General features: G+C 42.8%; 1 protein-coding gene across 5 annotated transcripts in view; it reads right to left on the reverse strand.

Moving 5' to 3' along the window:
- Positions 1-19,365, reverse strand: part of ARNT2 (aryl hydrocarbon receptor nuclear translocator 2) — a 109,878-nt gene that overhangs the window by 6,595 nt on the left and 83,918 nt on the right. For 4 of the 5 annotated variants that reach the window (XM_087744221.1, XM_087744217.1, XM_087744220.1 and 1 more), the window contains 6 exons: positions 14,560-14,632; positions 14,279-14,402; positions 10,010-10,109; positions 7,219-7,357; positions 3,345-3,510; positions 555-691 (listed from right to left, as the gene is read on the reverse strand). In XM_087744221.1, the coding sequence (XP_087600347.1) occupies positions 555-691; positions 3,345-3,510; positions 7,219-7,357; positions 10,010-10,109; positions 14,279-14,402; positions 14,560-14,632 (739 nt within the window). The remainder of the gene's footprint in view (positions 1-554; positions 692-3,344; positions 3,511-7,218; positions 7,358-10,009; positions 10,110-14,278; positions 14,403-14,559; positions 14,633-19,365) is intronic. The other variant, XM_087744218.1, reaches the window with a different exon arrangement.

The following is a 19,365-nucleotide window of genomic DNA, read 5'->3' on the forward strand; positions in this document are numbered from 1 at the left end:
TTATTAGTTAACTTATAAAGTCCTACTCCATCTGCAGTGAAGGCCAAAATTATACTTAATATTACAATATTAGGTAGTTGAAGAGGATTGTTTACCAGCTATCTGATATCTGACTGGGTTTGACCTTAAAAAATTATTGGCCACTATCTTCTACGCAGTATCAGACTCCTTTCCTGCTTGAACTATCAAAGAGAATTACATTGATGTCTAATTGGACTTGGCTGGGATTTTAGAGGTCAGCACCAGGATAAGACAGACACTCTGTTTGGGACTATTTCATGGCTTCCCTGCAAAACACATAAGACCTAAGTATAGGGTGCAGAGAGAAGGGAAAACAGTATTTTAAATCAGCAAAGACGCTGCTCTTCAGCAGAAAACAAAACCATCTCAGTTGTAGCTAATGCCAGCTAATAGCAGTGCAAACCTACAGCAGCACACAGCAAGAGGTAACTGCTCCAAGCCCTGCTAACAGCCTGGTCATCGAGGGCCACGGTGCTTCAACTCAGCAGTGAGAAGCTGTCAGAGGGATTTTGGGCTCAGTGAACTCTCCTCACCTGGAACACCTCGGTCTGACTGGGCTGTGGGTGCGAATGCTGGTCGCCGCTTTGCTGGTTGTGATGTTGGCTCTGCCACTGGGACCAGACTTCGGAAGGTCTCCCCTGGAACTGGCTGCTGCTCTGGCCACCTTCAGCTGGAGCGGGGGAGAAAGGGCAGAAGTCAGGGAGGAGCTCTTTCAAAATGCCCGGCCGCTTTTGAGGCTTCATCCATCAATGCCTGTGTTTGCAAATGAGTCTTAGAAAAAAGACCCCGAGTGACACCCAGCCCCTGCGGGGTGGAAGCCGAAGGGAGTTGCAGCCCTGACTGCAGGGCGGGGGCCAACGGGAGAGTGAAGCTCATTGCCGCGGCTGCACAGACGCGGCAGATGAATTGCTCACGGCAAAACGCACAGTGACACCATAAGCCAGGCAGTGGAAGACCATTTTCAAGCATCCCCCCACCGCTTTTTAATCACTAATAAGGAATATTTGCCGTTTCACTGAAAAACCAAACTGCGTCATCTGAATGCTCTTTCTCTTTAAAAGACCAATTCTTGCAGAGCAGCGGGTGCGCAGTTACCTACTCATCTAAGAAGCATGTAAGCAGATGTAAGATTTTGTAAGCAGATGTAAAAACAATACGATCAACAGACAACAGCCTTGCCTTATTAAATGCAGACACTGCTGTATTAAATGCAGAGTGTTGTTTGCTGGACTATCTTGTCCTCCAATATTACAGCTGCAAAATGATTTATTTAACATGCAGCTTATAGCAAATTATTATCCTGTTCGTATGGTGGTGGATACTTAAAAGTCTGAGGCCATTTAAAGTTCACAGAGAGTAACGTGAACAGCAAGGTTTTATAGTAAATACACTTAAAGTGATGATTTCAGGGAGATGCATTTCTTCTAAATAGTCTACTAGAAAAACACATGATGCCACACACATTAATTTGGTCACCTATTACACATACACTTTTCATGTGTACAGTCACAGGTCACACTTAAGCTGGACTCATTTTACCCTGTATTTCTACAGACTGGCCCCAAATGGATAAAATTTTTGGATAATTTTCCTTCAATTATTTACAGTATCTCCTTCTAAGAATTAGCATTTTAGAAAGCTTGCCACCAGGCTTATGCTTTTCCTCCAAACATTTTCTCCTCTTTTTTTTTTTTTTTTTTTTCTCTATAACTACACCTACTGGTTTTGCCTATTTTCCCCTCACTGCAGAGCCAAGCTGGGTAGATCTGATTCTCCCCAATTATCAGTGTCCTCTGCCAACGGTGCCACATTTTCTGTGCCAAACTGCCACACGTGTGCTATGTCAGGTCTCCGATAACCAGACTCAATCACGTCAAATCAGTCACTACTCATAGTCATGGCTTCAGAAAATACAGAAACACATACTTAATCCAGTCCTTTTGGCTGCCAGCTAAACCATGCAAAACAGATAAAGTGAACATTTTACAGGAAAGTAAAGAGGCTGTAGTGATATATTTCTGTCACATTTGAAGTAGATAATTACAGCTCTTCCCTTACTGACATTACCACAACCAATAATTCAGCTGACTCAGAAACCTTGCAGCCATTTTACAGGCCAAAACAAAATTCATCTAAGTTACTCTTTAAAAAGAAAGCTGCAAGTTTTTGGTTTGGTTCCCCCTGCCCCCCTGCCCCCCGCCCCAAACAATACACTGAAATTAACTCAGCGAGGCAAACGATGCTTCATTTCAGCAAAACGGTTACTGCCAGCGGAGGTTCAAGACATTCGTCTCTGTGAAGGCTGTGTTATTAATAGTATCCAAACTGATGTAGGTCAGGAAATGTTTCTCATTAGGTGAAAGGGTTCTTGCCAAGTAGCTTAGGCTTGAAATGCAAGGCTGTCTCATAAACAAATGTACAAAGCCTGCTGAAAATGGAAATGGAGGCATGAATAAGCTCTGTGGGAAGAGCTCCATTTCAATGCACTTCTTCTAGGCGACGCAGCGCAGGTCTGCAGTCAGCAAGGCTAATCTGCAACAGGTCTGTGCCAATTTTATTCTCAAGGGACAAGAGGAAAAGGACACACATTAGCACACTGCTACCTATACTTTTTGGAATTGCACATTATTATCAGCCAGTAACGTTTTTCATGGACTCCACCTGTGTTTATCACTGATGGATTCATAATATTTTTTACCCTTGAATATTATTCTGCTGGTGGAGTGCAGAAAACTTACCAAGGGGTCACGGTCTGAAAGCCACTAAATTAGCATGTAATAGGAAAAGAAAACCATTTCAAAACATGGCACCTACTCTGATTAGGTTAGTAACAGTGGGGGTACAAAAAAGTCCTGTCTCCAGCCAAACTCCAACAAGCCATCTCTGGGCAAGAGGACACCGCCATGCCGTCAGCGAAGTTGAAAAATGAAAAGAATGTAAATTTGTGTCATGTAAGTATTCTCCTGAGAAGTAAAAAGAAATTGAACCGGCTGATCACAATTTGGGAGGACGTGTACTAGTGGTGTAAGCAACTCCTGAATCTTTCATGGCACCATTTACTGGGGAAAAAAAGTTTCCTCATATCAGAAAATGCCACAATATTCTGAAGTGTGTTGGATGTGGAGGAGATACAGCATGGAGGGAACAGATCATCTCTGTCCACTGGGCTCGACAGGAGAAAACAGGAGAAAGCAAAACCCTTTCACCACCTGAGCTTCCCAACCGACCCACCAAAAGAACAGGTTGGAGGATTTTTAATGAAGTTAACACTGGAGAGTTTAATTTTTATGTGCATTTCTGTGTTATGTCATTTAAAAACTTACCGAACCCTGCACTTCGGTTTGCTAAGCTAGAGTAGGCATTCCCACTCGGAGAAGAGGTGGCTGGGCTGGAAAGGGGGCTGTATGACGACGGATCGGCTGGGTAGGTGTGACTTGTTCCAATCCCAAAGGGAGATGACTGAGTCTTGCCAGACTGAGACGGAATTTGCTGAGGAATAAAGGGTAAAAGAAGGAATGTTTTATTGTTGAGGAACAGCACAGCAGACTCTCTTTTTAACAGTGTAAAGCAAAGACTAAATAAACTCTGCAGATGTGAACAGGCATGTTATTCCTGTCTCAGCCATATTCCATTTCTGTCAAAGCCAACATATTGCTATAGAAGGAACACAACAGACCATAAACCAACACTTACAGCTCTCCTGCTGATTAACTCACATGTACTCAATATCCGAGCTATTTGGAAAAACATGATTTCCTTCAACTCCATTACAAGGATTAATCTCAAACTGAACAGGTATAAAGAATTCGCCTTTATTTGCCAGGTGTTTTGATTTTGCAGTGCCACAGTAAAATCACAGTTATCTGAATGTCTTGCAGAACATATGCAGTTCTCAGATGACCAGAATCTCCAGTGACTGGGAGTAAATGGTCAAAGACGTTTCAAAGCTAATGAGCTGCTTTCTCTCCCTGCCTAAGTAGTACAGGCAGCAGTTATTTTGCCTTGTAAAAGGCTTGGGAGGGAGTGTGAATCACCAGCCCTAGGAGGAGGGAAGAAACAGTCGCACTTCGCTTTAACTGGGCAGCTGAGTTAATTCAAGGGTATTAAAAACCAACTTGCTGTCATTTTCATCTACATAATGGCTTCGTCATAGGATCTCCAAGAATGTCACACACATGATTAAACACTGCAGACTGCTTTGAGACATGTACAATATGTACACTAAGGGAGGTGAAGTGTCTCAAGCAGTCTCATGCTACAGCAACATATAATGCTACAGACAGAATCTGCTTATAAACCGTTTCCCACATTATGAACAAATCCAGCAGTTCCAAGAAAAACTCACTGCCTGACCAATTCCACAAACAGAAATTAAAGGTGATTACATCTCTGGATACTTCTAATGATGTGCACTGTTATTGGCAATCAACGCATTCAAGCGAAGCTATTCTCCCCTGGAAGACAGGGATTGGGAGCAGAACGAAGCCCCCATAATCCAAGGGGAAATGGTTAGCGACACCACTACAAGTCTACGGGGCCAGATGGAATCCATGCAGGCACACTGAGGGAGCTGGCGGAGGTGCTCACCGAACCACTTTCCATCATTTACCAACAGTCCTGGCTAACCAGGGAGGTCCCAGATGACTGGAGGTCAGCAAATGTGATGTCCGTCTACAAGAAGGGCCAGAAGGAGGATCCGGGGAACTACAGGCCTGCCAGCTCGGTGCTGGGGAATGTTATGGAACAGATCATCCTGAGTGCCATCACACGGCACGTACAGGACAACCAGGAGATCAGTCAGGCCCAGTCAGCATGGGTTTATGAAAGGCAGGTCCTGCTTGACTAACCTGATCTCCTTCTATGACAAGGTGACCCGCTTAGTGGATGAGGGGAAGGCTGTGGATGTTGTCTACCTGCATTTTAGTAAAGCTTTTGACACTGTCTCCCACAGCATTCTCCTGGAGAAACTGGCTGCTCATGGCTTCGACGGGCATACTCTTTGCTGGGTAAAAAAACTGGCTGAATGGCCAGGCCCAAAGAGTGGTGGTGAATGGACTCAAATCCAGTTAGCGGCTGGTCACAAGTGGTGTTTAATATCTTTATCAATGATCTGGATGAGGGGATCAAGTGCACCTTCAGTAAGTTTGCAGATGACACCAAGTTGGCCGGGAGTGTTGATCTGCTGGAGGGTAGGAAGGCTCTACAGAGGGACCTGGACAAGCTGGATCGATGGGCCGAGGCCAACTGTATGAGGTTCAACAAGGCTCAGTGCCGGGTCCTGCACTTGGGTCACAACAACCCCATGCAACACTATAGGCTGGGGGAAGAGTGGCTGGAGAGCTGCCCGGCGGAAAAGGACCTGGGGGTGTTGGTTGACAGACAGCTGAGTATGAGCCAGCAGTGTGCCCAGTGGCCAAGAAGGCCAACGGCATCCTGGCTTGCAACAGAAGCAGTGCGGCCAGCAGGACCAGCGAAGTGATCATCCCCTTGTACTCAGCACTGGTTGGGCCACACCTTGAATACTGTGCTCAGTTTTGGGCCCCTCACTACAAGAAGGACATCGAGGTGCTGGAGCGTGTCCAAAGAAGCAGTGAAGGGCTTAGAGCACAAGTCTTATGAGGAGCAGCTGAGAGACCTGGGGTCATTTAGCCTGGAGGAGGCTGAGGGGAGACCTTATCGCTCTCTACAACTACCTGAAAGGAGGTTGTAGCAAGGTGGGTGTCGGTCTCTTCTCCCAAGTAACAAGCGATAGGACAAGAGGAAATGGCCTCAAGCTGCGCCAGGGGAGGTTTAGATCATATATTAGGAAAAAACTTCTTCACCGAAAGGGTAGTCAGGCATTGGAACAGGCTGCCCAGGGAAGTGGTTGAGTCCCCATCCCTGGAGGTATTTAAAAGACGGGTAGATGGGGTGCTTAGGGACATGGTTTAGTGGTGGACTTGGCAGTGCTGGGTTAATGGTTGGACTTTATGATCTTGAAGGTCTTTTTCAACCTTAACGATTCAATGATTCTATGATTCTTGGACAAATGCAGGGAAGCTGGGGGAGGAAAACAGATCCCAACAAGCATATAACATGATGAAGATGCTATTAAGTCTTCAGCTCAGTTCCAAGTTAAGAAATCGTACATTTCTAAAGCTTTGCAGAATGACAGTGAGAGCATGACATGTCACTTCTGCAAGGCTTAACTCTATTTTACTTTATTTACGATGGATGAATGAATTCCAATTTCCCTACACTCACATAAAATTCTGTTGACTTGGACAGAATTTAGCCAGTAAGAGGGAAGAGTAATTTTTTTTTTAGTAATTTTTAGCATCTTCCATATAATTTAAAAAAAAAAGTTAATGTTATAACTGGATTTCATTAAACAGGTGTGACAGAGTAACTATGGCACACTGAGGGCTGGGAAGAATCAGTGATTAATGTGGAAACAATTCAGTTACTGAAAACTTTAGTGCCCGCCCCAACATGCCATTCTAGCCTACCGAACAATGGAAAGTGAAGGGTGATTAAAGCAGCATTAACGGCAGATCAGACATGATTATTTCATAATAATGTTATTTCATAAAACTGTTCAAAACAGTTTTTTTATTGTTACACAGAACAAGAGGTGATTTCTGGGCGAACATTCTCCAGCACAGGGCACCTGATGGAGGGATGTGCTGTTTCCTCCAGCATACGACACAGTGTGAGCTCCGCTGGGCAGTGCTAACGGAGGGGCAACAGGCTAGGTAGCCTCTGCTCGGAATTCATGCCTGGATTTGCACGTGCCCCTTTCTGATAACTCTGCTAACTGTGGGTAACATTACTGGGTGCAAGGTCTTGGGTCTAAGAAAGATTTAATTCACGGCCTTAATACTAAAGCATAACAGCTGTCCTCTTTTACTTCATTCAGTGCACATATAAAAATAAGTGCAGGACCGAGACCTTCCACTGGTATTTATGTCAGTGTAGCGACTGCCACTATGATGAACACTATTACAAACTACATGCAGTTACACATAGGGCAGCTGTCTCAAATTATTATAACCTGCCAAGGAACAGAAGTGAGGGAACCAATTTCTCTCCAACCACAAATGATAATGACAAAGTACATTAATCATGTTATACATGGAGTTTACTAATTCTTTTGTAAAAAGCACAGAGATTGCAAAGATTTAATGGCCATGAAAATAAAACACCTTTAATCAATACCTGTCCTGGAAATGGAGGGCGATTTCCCGTCCAGGCAACCTGACTCTGATTTAGCTGGCGCGATATCTGTGTCAGGTTCTGGCCTGTTGATGAAGAAGACTGGATGTCGTTCACACCAGGCACATGTACCACAGATGAACTAAAGGAACAGAAACAGTGCCTCATTTGTAGAATATTTTCTTGATGCACAAATAGTATTCCAGATATGGAAATTTTGATAATCACATTAAAACTAATTGTTCAATCTGTCTTAATAAAAAGTGACTTAAACCATCACAAACCCATGAAACATATTGGCATTCTAAAATGTCAGTTTGAATAGACACAGAAGGCAATATTATTTTGAATTAGACTTCTATAATCTTTTTGAAAGGGCTTGCAAGAATAAAATCAGTCTAACACACGGTGCATAAACACTTAGCTCCATACTAGTTTAATATTTAATGCATTAAAAAACCTGCTTGCAGAGAGTATGCAAGCAGCTACTTAATTTTAAATTTGTGCTTAAATCAACAGTATTTAAGCATTTGCTTAAATGCCATCCTAAATGAAGATGGACAAAAAGATGATACTTTAAGTACTTCTTTATTTGTTTCTTGCCTGGGAAATGAAGAAGTATGTGTTATATATAAAAAATTTGAGCTTTTAATTCCTTTTTTCACCCACTGATGCTAAAGAAGAGCATGCAGTTATATACCCAGGCAAAAGAATAATCAAGACAGAAACTTAAACTAATGTAATAGCTTTGGAACTAAAAACAAAACAAAACAAAACAAAGGTATTTCCAAAGGAAATATGTTTATATGTCAAAGGAAGTATGTTTATATGTTAGTTGTTTCCCAACTACTGAATTTCACTACAGAGAAATTTCCCAGAAATTCCTAATTAAAAGGGAAATGTTATGAAGGACTGCTCTACTTTACCATTTTATTCTCATGGAAGTCTTGAACAACTGAATCTATATAACCACACATTTTGAATGTGCTTTTATATATTTTTATATGTAAAAAAATATATATTTATTACTTTACATGTCATATCTAAATGAATATAAATGAAGACACAACATATAAAAATGCCTTTGTGCATCAATTGAAACAGCTTGCTCTTTTCTCCAATCCCTTCCCTATTGTCTATTTTCACAACCTTACAGAGAAAGAAGAGCGCAGATTGGGAAAAGAAGCAAACAAGGCTGAGCAGGGAGGAAGCAGGGATCTGAATCCTCTGAGAAGGCTGACAAAATCCCTCCCAGAGTGGTAAGCAAATCGTGGCAGGCATTTGAATATGGAGTTGTTATTCTGTCTTTCTTAAGCTGCCTAAAAGCCAAGTGTGTGTTTAGAAATTCTTTGTAGACTTTGTTTACTATTTTTTTTAATTTTATTTTTATTTCTTACTACCACAGAGTCTCCAAAGAGGGAAATGTGTACCAGAAAGTCCATCTAAATCCAGCTGAACTCGGAAGCACAGGACAGCTGCTGGGGAGGGCTGGCCCTACTGCCAACACCTTCCCAGCTGGACTGGCAAGTCCCACCACCTAAGGGGCTTGGACTGTATCTGGAATACGTACTTTAAAACCAGGAGTCTGCGAAATAGTGCCTAAAGGCTGCTCGGGCTCAGTAACCGAACAGACCAGCCTGGAGAGCACTCAAGGAGGACAGTTCATCGAGGGTGGAAATGCTGGCAGGTGTGTCATTACTTGACATAATAGAACAGCAGTAGGAAAAAAGCTATAGTTAAACATCAGGAATTAACAAAGGAAATGAAAAAAATCATGCCAAACCCCAAGATGGCAAGTCAACCATCCAGTAATCCACAACATCCATTTAAAAGACATTTTAATTTACAGTCATATCCCCCCAAGTTATTATTGGTTTTAATTTGACAAAACACAAGCGCGGGGGTTTTATTTCTCCACACTGTGATTATTAGCAATTATAACTTTAAGAACTTTAAATAAAATTATCATTTGCAAATATTTCCTAATTCCTGGAACTGACAGCCTCTGAATGGCTGTTTCTTCACTTTCACAACCTTGGTTAGTCTAAAACAGGAGAATGAAACTCCAGTATGACAGTCCCAGCACGATGATACAAAAGGCACTAAGGTAAATATAATCACCGTTACCACACTCTCAAAAAGTGACTGGAAATTAAGGCAAACTCTTCAACTTCAGATTAGCCAAATCTGTATTGCCAGCTGGTAGGCAAGGACATGCACTTTGAATAGCTCAAAAATGCCTCAGAAAATGCCAGACCACCACTTTATGTGTATTTGGAAGCTGCCTTAGAAAACTATTCATGCCCGTGTCCCAGCCCTCACCAGGGACTACGGATGAAGCATCCCTCTGTTCCCTTTAATAACGTGTCCACACTGATGCCCTTCAAGGCATCCTGCAGAAGTACGGACAGCTGTAAGCGCAAAACAAATCTTTGCGCCTTCCTAGCTTGGCTGAATGTTCCGCAGATCTCTGAGCCTGCCCCACCACCTCTCAGATTTATTTGCCTTCATGGTTTCTTGCTGCTTCTTAGCTTTTTTTCCAATTACATCATCACAGCAACAAGTGTCTACTTACCAGCCACTATTTTTAACGGAGACATCCAAATCATCTCAGCTTGTAAGGCTAGCCTAAGGGCTGAGACATCATGTAGGCGTGAAGCATACACAAAGCAAAGTTCATTCACGTAAAGAAAGCCCTTGCATCTTAGGTGGGTTTTGTTTCCATTAGATCGAAGGGGAACAGTCCCTCACTATCAGACAGAAGCGGATACGTTCAGGATCTGGACTACAGTACCTGAAAGTCTTTCCCGAATGTCCTGGCTGAAATGGGCTTCCCTGTGAGTAAAGCTGCTGGTTTCCTGCTGTGGATGCTGAGGCCATCATTTTTTTATCTGCTACAAAAGAAAAACAAATCACAGAAAGAGAAAAGTTTAGGGGATGAGAAAATGAAGGCAAAAGTATTTAATGAGAACTGCAATGTATATATGCAGCAGGGGTTTTTCTTTCCTTCTTAAAGCTTTATGAAGAAGCCCTGTGGAACACATTAAGAATCACACAAAAGGGCTATAGGACAATTCAGTATGAAACAAGAGGCACAGCTGGTTTGTGTCTACTTCATACCATCTTCGCAGGATGTACCTCATTAATGCTATTGTTTGCATGGAACGTAACACTCGTGTGTGCCCTCCAGCCACGCAGCCCAGACCTTCTCTGTGCCGGCTGGAAGCTGCTCCTGACCACACAGGCAGGAGGGGGAATGGGAGACAGAGAGCGGCTCTGGCCGAGGCGGGGAGTGATGGGTGCGTGGGTCCCAGCTACAGACTGGAAAGGGGAACAAAGGTTTTCTGGAAGAAAGATAGGAGAGTCTGCCCAGGGGAACGGAGGAACGTCACACGAAACAAGCCTGGTCTGAAGGAGGTCTGATGCACGCGGCTGCCGGGGGGTGGCCCCAGGTGAGGGTACGTTTTGGGCACCAGGAGAGGCCCTCCAGGGCCACCATTGTTATCGCAGCCTGTTTGCACTGAGGTAGCAGCTGAAAGCCCCCACCCCGCTGGGTTAAACTCCCCAAGGAATGGTGTCAAAGAGCCCCTCTCCTAACCAGCTGACAGTCTGCTTCCCTCCAGGACAACTGGAGAGGAGTACCCAACTCTCCCAGGCAGCCTGGTAGCATGCCTGCAGATCTCAGGGTGACCACCAGCAAACCTGGGTGATCCTGCAGCCCCTGCCTGCATTTCAGTCTCACAGCTGGCTGGAGACACTTTGCTTTTGAGGGTCTGCAAGACTGGAGCACCTGAGCTGTGGCAAGGCAAAACACTGGTCTCACGGATTTTGCTGTCCTATATGTGGCTTGAGGGAGCCATGAAATAGGATGCAAGCATCCCAGTGGGGTGTAAGACAGACTAGCGTAGTGAATAACACACACGGAGATGCCATTAACTTTTATAGTCTACTCTTAATGTGGCAACTGGAGATCAATCTCTAATTGAATGAAATGAGATTGGGTGAACAGTGCCATTTGGTCCCTTAATTTAATTTTCTGGCACTGGATTATTCCAAAGCCCAGGGAAACCTCACTACTACTACTTTCCTTAAAATAATTTAAAGGTCTGCTCCACCACCCTTTATTCACTTTCCCCATCTTCCCTTACTACCTCCAAGCACACAACATGCTGCAACTTGCTGATAGCTTTGCAACCATTTGTTGCTATGCACCTGACAGGCCTAGAAATCAAGTCTGCCTCCTCATTTTCCCCTCTGCTCTTTTCAGATTCCCACTCATTTCACAAGATGCTCTCCTGGACAAAAGGCCCACTCAGCTCACAAGTAACAGAAGTATTTTTTAGTTTTTCCCTAGCTTTTAGAGACCTTGTGAGTGTGGCTCACCAAAGGCCTCCAAAACACACCAGACTCTTCCCTATTACCTAAGTTCTTCTTACGTTATGTTCCTAACAAGAATCTAAGCTCGCCTTCCTAAAGAAAAAAGTCACCTCGAATTACCTCACAGGAGCCTCGGAGAAGGAGTGCATATGCCACTGCTGCAAGCTGTCATTGCTTTTCCTCTGTAAGGTAGAAATTTGTAGAAATTCCTCACTGGCTACATATTGCCCAGCACAGACACCGAGTCTGCGCTGCAAACCTATGCTCTCATATAAAAAAAAGAAGGAGAAATGGGGACAAGGTCTAGAGAAGGTTGTGTATGTAGTAGGAAGAATTGAGAATGGGTTGGGATATATCTGAGAAGAAGGATAGATGGTTTTGCCTTTCTATTCAGTAATGTAATTCTTGCATGAGATGTCCCATTTTCTAAGGCCACCCTTTACAGGCATACTAACATCTCAGGCTTGGAAGAGAATGAGCCAAAATCCTGCGGGTACTTTAGCTATTTGAGAACAACTCACCAGCAAAATTGAGAGTGCCCTAAATGAACTGGAATTCCTCAAGCGGAGCAGAGTTGCCATGGCAGCTACCAGGGTCTGTGCCGCAGGATGAGGCCAAGTCAAAGGGAACGGCTAAACTAATCGCACGCGGCTAAATTGGCTCTAAAATCTCTTTCCTGAGTTACATTGAATGCTCTTTAGCCTCTGAATCTGGCCCACATCTCTCCCAGCTGTATTCCCACTCAGGACTTTACGCACTACTTCTCTGCTCTCACCTTTGGTACAGCACTGAAAACTTATTTTGTTTTGGTGTTTTACCTGCATACTTAGACCTGCTCCTCTCTAAACCCCATCACTGTACTGGTCAATGATATGCCCTTCTCCCAGCACGACCAGTGTTTCTGCCTGTAGAATGAAGATCTCTGTAAGAACTGCATTATCCTGTGCTTCAAGGCACTTACATGAACCAGTGAAGCCAGACTTCCTCTCCCCACTTTTTTAATGTCTTTTAATTATGTGTGGCCACTGCATGCCATTATGGCAACAATCTCCCTATGTCAAACCTGTATTTTTACAGAACGTAGCAGAGAACGAGATCGGGTATCAACATAATGCAAATGTCTTGCAGGCAGCATGCAGGTTTGTCAATATTGGTTTTGGACAGAGTATCTCATCTCTAACTGTGAACCATCTCTTTTTATCATTCAGAGAAGACCTTGATCACAGCTCCCATGAGAAATTCAGACAGGGTGAATGTCCCAAAAAAAGCATAGCCTGTAAATTGATAAGAATGAAAGGAGAAATGGCATTTCCAAGAACATAACCTCCCAGCTACCTCACAGCTTGCTAGACCCTTAACCCTAACCCCTCCCCACAAACAGTTGAGAGCTGCCTGAAAAAGAGCCAATAAGGCAGCCAAAAAGCAAGATGTTCTTGCTTGGAAAAACATATTCTGGTGTTTAGGGTTGGAGTCTTGCTACCTTCTAATGGACCCCTTTTATGGCCTCAGCTGTTGACTTCACTGTTAGAGTAGACAGACAAGGATGAACAGAAATAACAGAGGAGTCCTAGCAACAGGAGGACAGAATATCAAGTCTATCCTGCAGTTACAATGCCTTCTCCACTTGAAAAGGCCAAGCCAGACATAAGAAACCAATGCAGTGAGGTCATCTCCCAACACCCCTGGAGTCAAACCCTGTGGGTCGTTTCCTTCATGCGCTGCGTGACACTTGCACGTTGATTTATTTAAAACAAATGTAAAAACTTCTCTTTTTCAGTGAGGACAGTTAAGAACAATAAACAATTAATGAGTTCTTCCATGAGCAGTGGAATTAGTGAGCCTGGTTTCCTACAGATATATTTCAGATGACCCCTTCAGCTGCCAGTCTTCTCAATGACTTCTGTCTGTTAGGGCAACAGGCAGCATAGGTTGGGCTAGCTTGAGTCAGCTACGTCTGTCCGACTGACAAGTTGGCTGCTACCTCTTAGAACAGGGCTGGGAAATCCTTCGGTGAGTGCACTCAGTAAGGACTCTGTCCTCACCACAGTTTTCACAAAATATAGAAGAACATACTATTTCTGAGACTCCTGTTGCTCTTGTAAGAACATGCCAACAAGTTCAAAAGTTGTGTGAAAAAGAGCAAGGACTCACTGACAGGTAAGGTGACTGCAGATGCCTCAACCGACCAGAAAAGAGGTATATTATTACACTTGAAGGCAGCATTTGCCCCTGAAAGCATCAATGCAAAAGCTGGTGATTTGATAAAAAACCACAGGCCTATCTTAAGACTACATGGTAACTTTCTTAATCCATGTCTATTTAGAGAGATGAAGTCACATCTGCTGTTCAAGAATGAAAATATATACCTAGAGATGGCAAGTTCTGCTCAGTATGTTTAGTATCTACAAACACTTCTTAAGGGGCCCCTGTGAAATGAAAAGAGAATCAAAAATAGGTAGCTCTGGTGACACGAAAGCTGTCCTTCCCTCCTTGAATTTACTCCTCATCATCTTTAGCAGAAATATCAACTAAAGGCAAATTCTAGGAAATGTCCTGGAGACTTACGTTGCTTGGAAATTTCTCTGCCACATTGTAGTTTCTCTTCATTCTCTTGAAGCTGTGCTCCATATCATGTAACCAAGCTTAACATAGTATTAAAAATTAAACATCAGAGACATTCACTTACAAGCAGTTATTCCAGCAAACATCTCAGCAAATCTAGGATCTCTCTCTTGGGAGAAGATAGCATCAGGCTTTTCCACAGACTTTCCACCCTCATGAACGTTAGCTGGTATACTTGGAACAGGCACCTGTTGAGATACAAAGAGGAAGGTAATTCTCTCCATCACATTGGATGAAAAGGAATTCAGGGACAGTCACAATGTATTTTTAATTTTGCTGAAATCTGCCATTGCTTTACATTTTAAAAGATCAGAGGCACAAAAATAAAAACTTAAGAAATTTCACCTGAGATAAGTCATAGGATGACAGCCCGTCTCTTTGATGTACTTCAAGTTCTGCTTGCTGCTGCTGAAGTTGTCTGCAAAGGAGACAAAATTGCTTCGTTACAAAAACTAACTAAGATACAAAAAGGAACAGCCATGGTCTCCTATTTTATACTTAAGATGATTTAGTAAATCCTTTCCTGTGAGATTCATCTGTTTTTAAAGCCTTCTCACTGAGAAAGCTTGCACCACAGGAACGTAACAGGGCACATGAAGTGCTCTGCTGTAATAGCACAGAAATGTAGATGGGTAAGTAATGGAAGATGGAATACAACCTCCTTATAAAGGATTTAAGAATTCACTACTAAGACACCAAGAATGTCTTCCTCATGTTAATGATGAATGTACCAGACCCCTTCACTGATCCTACTGGACTGAGCAGGAAACCTCCAGTGACGTTAACGCAGAATTACACCAGTCAATAAGAAAAAGTGATCAAAGCTCTGTCTGAAGCATGTCAGACCAAATGGAACAACCTGTTGAGCTAGAAAGAACTGCATGTAAATCCTTCTTTGCAATAAAACCTATTTAACATGCTTTCGTTCTACTCTCCTCAGGATCCAAGTCCATATTCTATTCAATTTTTGAAAGCTTTTAAGACAGTGAATGTCGAGAAATAAATTGCTTGTGCTACTATATAAAATCAAGACATTACATAAAATCAATTTGTGTTGACAAATGCTACAGAAAACACAAGTCTCCTTTTCATGCTAATCAGAACTGAACAAAAAATATCCATTGTTTAAATGAGATAAAAATCACTGGAAGTAATAGCCTTAATCCAATTATATGAATTTAGGAAAAATTAAATGTGCAGCAGCAATAGAAAAATACTTCAAAAGAAACTGCCAGAGCTAATAAACATTAGGGGCCACAGAATGAAGAACTTTAGTGTTGAAAACTCCACAGATGCCTGAAATGCACTTGATTTGTGGAAATGTGCTTGATTTGTGTTTAGTCTCAGGTACTGTTACTTAACTACGATAATTAGCTGTAGGGACAGCATGCAAGCAGTTCTGAGTCAGGCGTATTCACATTCTACATGTGTGAACATTGTCTATTTATAAAATGTACAGATCTTTCATATAGTTGTAATATATCTAGGACAGTGATCTTCTGAATCTGTTTCTTCACTTGCTTTTTTAATTCTGAAAGGACACAAATTCAAAACTCCTAATTTAAAAAAAAAAAAAATCAGAGACGGTTATATTAATTGTTGCTATCGGAAATTTTGAAGTTACTGTAACAAAACAACTTCTAAACAAAAAGCCACTGTGCAGTACAGCTTATCAGAAATAAAACCCAATCCTTTGGACATGAATGGCAAAAGTGCTACTGATGCATTAAGACCAGAATTTTACCATTAAAATGTGAACTTAGGCTTTCTTGTTTGGACTTATACCATCCCCACGCTGGGTCATTAGGAACCTCATTTGTCTGAGCACAGGTTTGTGCGATTGTTTGCAGGCAGAGAAACCCAGCTTTGTCCCAACGCCGAGCTGGGACGGCAGAGCGCGAGAGCCACATGATCTCGCCAGCACAGCGCTGGGTTTGAGCTGTGCCCAGGCTGTAGCCCGATCAGTCATAGACTCATAGAATCATTAAGGCTGGAAAAGACCCTTAAGATCATCGAGTCCAACCGTTAACCTGTCACTGCCAAGCCCACCACTAAACCATGTCCTCGACCACCACGTCTACCCATCTTTTAAATACCTCCAGGGATGGAGACTTAACCACTTCCCTGGGCAGCCAAGCAACAGCCCTGAACAGCACGGCCACAGCACCACCGTCACTTCACAACTTCGTGTTGAAAGCAGCTTGCAGCCAACAGGCCAGCTGATAGGTAGGCCAACAACTTGAGATTTTCCTGTAAAAAGGAAAGGTTGCGCCATGGCCCCTGTCTGACGCAGCATCGCTGCCTTGGAGAAGGCAGAGCCCCTGGCTCTGGCATGGGCCAATACCACAAAGGGCACCGAACCAGTCTCTAGGGTGAAGCTGGGAGCTTGCTGGCATTGCAGCATCTCAAGGAAGACTGCCTGCGTAACGACAAAAAACCTCAGCAGCTGCAAAATTATCTAAATGTTTTGCACCTTTTCCATGAACAGTTGCTTTCTGTCACTTGGTCACAATTAGCAAGATTACTTCTGGCCTGGGGATGCACAGGTAGCACACCACCTCTGTGAGGCTCTTTGCTCAGTTAGCAAAGAAGATATAACCCCCCCCCAAATAATGCTAAAGCTCAGAAATTAGGATAAGACTGGAGTTGGACTGACAAGAAAGTAAGCTTGATACTTGCAAATGATACTTGACAGTGGCCACAGTTTCTGTATGCTTCTGGCCTCTTTCTGAAGGAAAAATCACCTAACAGCCAGGAATTACACACCATGGGGGTTTTCTCCCAGAGAGACACTATAATGTGACAGGTGGTAATAGATAAGATTTTGCAAAATAGCAAGATCATGGATTTGAAACTCTGGAAAATTAGGACCCATATTTGGCCAAAGGCTTGAATTTTAGATTTTTACCAAAATCTTCTTTTAAATTTTGAACGACATAGATTCAAATATCAAGGGACTGAGAGACAAATTTGCAGACAAAGTCAAATGACAAATGAGGCACAAACTGATGGGAATGTGAGGGACCACTCAAACAAGCTACTGAAGTAAGTAACAGATTTTTCCATCCCTTGATGCTTTTCCAGAAGACACTTAGCTCAGACACCAGTTACTAGGCTCCATGGCAAACTGGACAAAAATCTGTGACCTGCAACAAATACAAGATTGGAGTAGATGGCCAAAACCTTCTGCTAGGCTTACGGTGTAAGAACACATAATACACAGAATCACTTTTGTGCTATGAGTAACATGCAAAAAAAGTCAGTCCTCCGGGTCATTAGAGAGCCATGGATTTTCCACATCATTTTAGCCAACAGAAAAGTCCTAAAAATTACCTCTGGAATGCAAACAAATTCTTTGTTCGCAAGCATGAAATGCATACTTTTCCAACAGAACTATAGGAGGTAATTTAATCATGGCAAATCTATGGGGAAGTTTTTCTAAATACCACCCTGTGGACAATAAACACCCATTAAATCCTGTTGTTAACGTGAAAGCTAATTACACTGTTTCATTTGTTTTTATTACCAACAACTTGGTGCGTGTGTCAATAAACAGCACATTAGGTCTCTTCTGTTCCGTATAAAGTATGTTTTCTTGATTCAGCCATATACATACAAATGAGCCAAACAAAACAGCGTACTTACTAGTTATTTGTTTTGTAGGCACTTCTAACTTAGTGCTCCTTCGCCCTTCTCTAGCTTTCATCTCTAATACTCGTTAAGCTGCAGTACAATATAAATACCACATTGCATTAACAGCACTGAACTTTGGGAACAACCTCCCAAATCCATTCCCTATAAAAACCAAATACTTCAGTGTATCTTCACTGAACTCTGTGCAAGCTATGCTGCACTTAATTAAGATTGAAGTGTAAAGCCAGGTTAGCATCTTCTGCTGTTGTTTGCTGCTACTGTATAATTAGCTCAAATGATGCTTGAAACCTGAAAGAAACCGTGCAGCAATTCATGGACCTGCCGACCAGGGAGAGCCGAGCGCTGCTGTCGTGGCTGCTTCAGACCTTGCCACGGAACCAGCCCTTTTGATTGAACAACCACCACATGCAGGTCCCTTCAGTCACCCAATTGCTCGATCGTTTTTGTAAAGATGATACAGAACAAGAGCTTATTACCAATTTGGGCAAAACTCAAACTGCCTTCTGACTTTGGAACCAAACCCCAAACTATCCTTGGTTTCAATTTCAGTTTCACAGCTTCAAGGAGTGAAAGAAGAGAAATTTCCTGGCTCTACAGGATACCCAACATAGCAAGTAAGGCGTTGTCTGGGTCATCTGGGCTCTGTTTGTACTGCAGGAACTCCTGGCTCACCCACAGATTCGGTACGAAACTGGGAAAGCCCTTGGCTTGAACAAGGAATAGTTCAGCGAATCTGAAGGTTTTGATAGTTAATTCAAATTTCGTTCAGTACCTCTATTTGGAGGAAAAGGGAAGATTCTGTGAAAGTTCCTTTGACATTGGAGAGGATTTCAGCCTGAATTAATCTCTCTCTATAAACACTGAAGTCACCTGTTCCTCTTCCAGGCATCAGAGTAACCAAAAAAGGATTCAAACTTTAAAATTAAGTCTCTACGGTGGGAGAGAAACAATACTAGTGTATGCCTACCAAACTATTTTTAAGTAATACAGGCACACGTGCTTCCTGTGTCTGGTTTGGACAAAAAGGGAGTCATAAAAGCCTTGGGGCTGCCGTTGTAAAATCCTCTTTCAGAAACTCTCAAGATCTCCCTCTTTTAGCCTACAGTTTCAAAGTCACGCCTGTGAAAGGGTCTGTCTTGCACTGGCCTTGAGGGATCAGATAGCCCACAAATGGCATGGGGATCATGAGAAAGTGAGCACCACTTTAGCACCACTACCATAGACTGGAATTTTATCAGAATAGTTGATCTCTTTAGTATTTTGGCCCATGAGAATCTGAAACAGAAAGCATCTCTCCCACAAGCGCGGGCTGATTCATCTGCCAGGCTGCCTCCAGCAGTGACCTGTGCCAGCTCACTCTCAGACAGGAATCTTAAGACTCAGGACAACCGTAGGATCCATAAATGCACACGGTGCAACATAGGACTTTGGGGCTTACAAAAATGAAACATCAAAATTTCCATAAAGATCAGAAAAATACCTTTCTTCTATGTATAC

This window comes from Nipponia nippon, unplaced genomic scaffold, assembly GCF_047370975.1.
Source record: "Nipponia nippon isolate SJK-2023a ecotype South Korea unplaced genomic scaffold, ASM4737097v1 scaffold_9, whole genome shotgun sequence".
Classification (NCBI taxonomy): Eukaryota; Metazoa; Chordata; class Aves; order Pelecaniformes; family Threskiornithidae; genus Nipponia; species Nipponia nippon.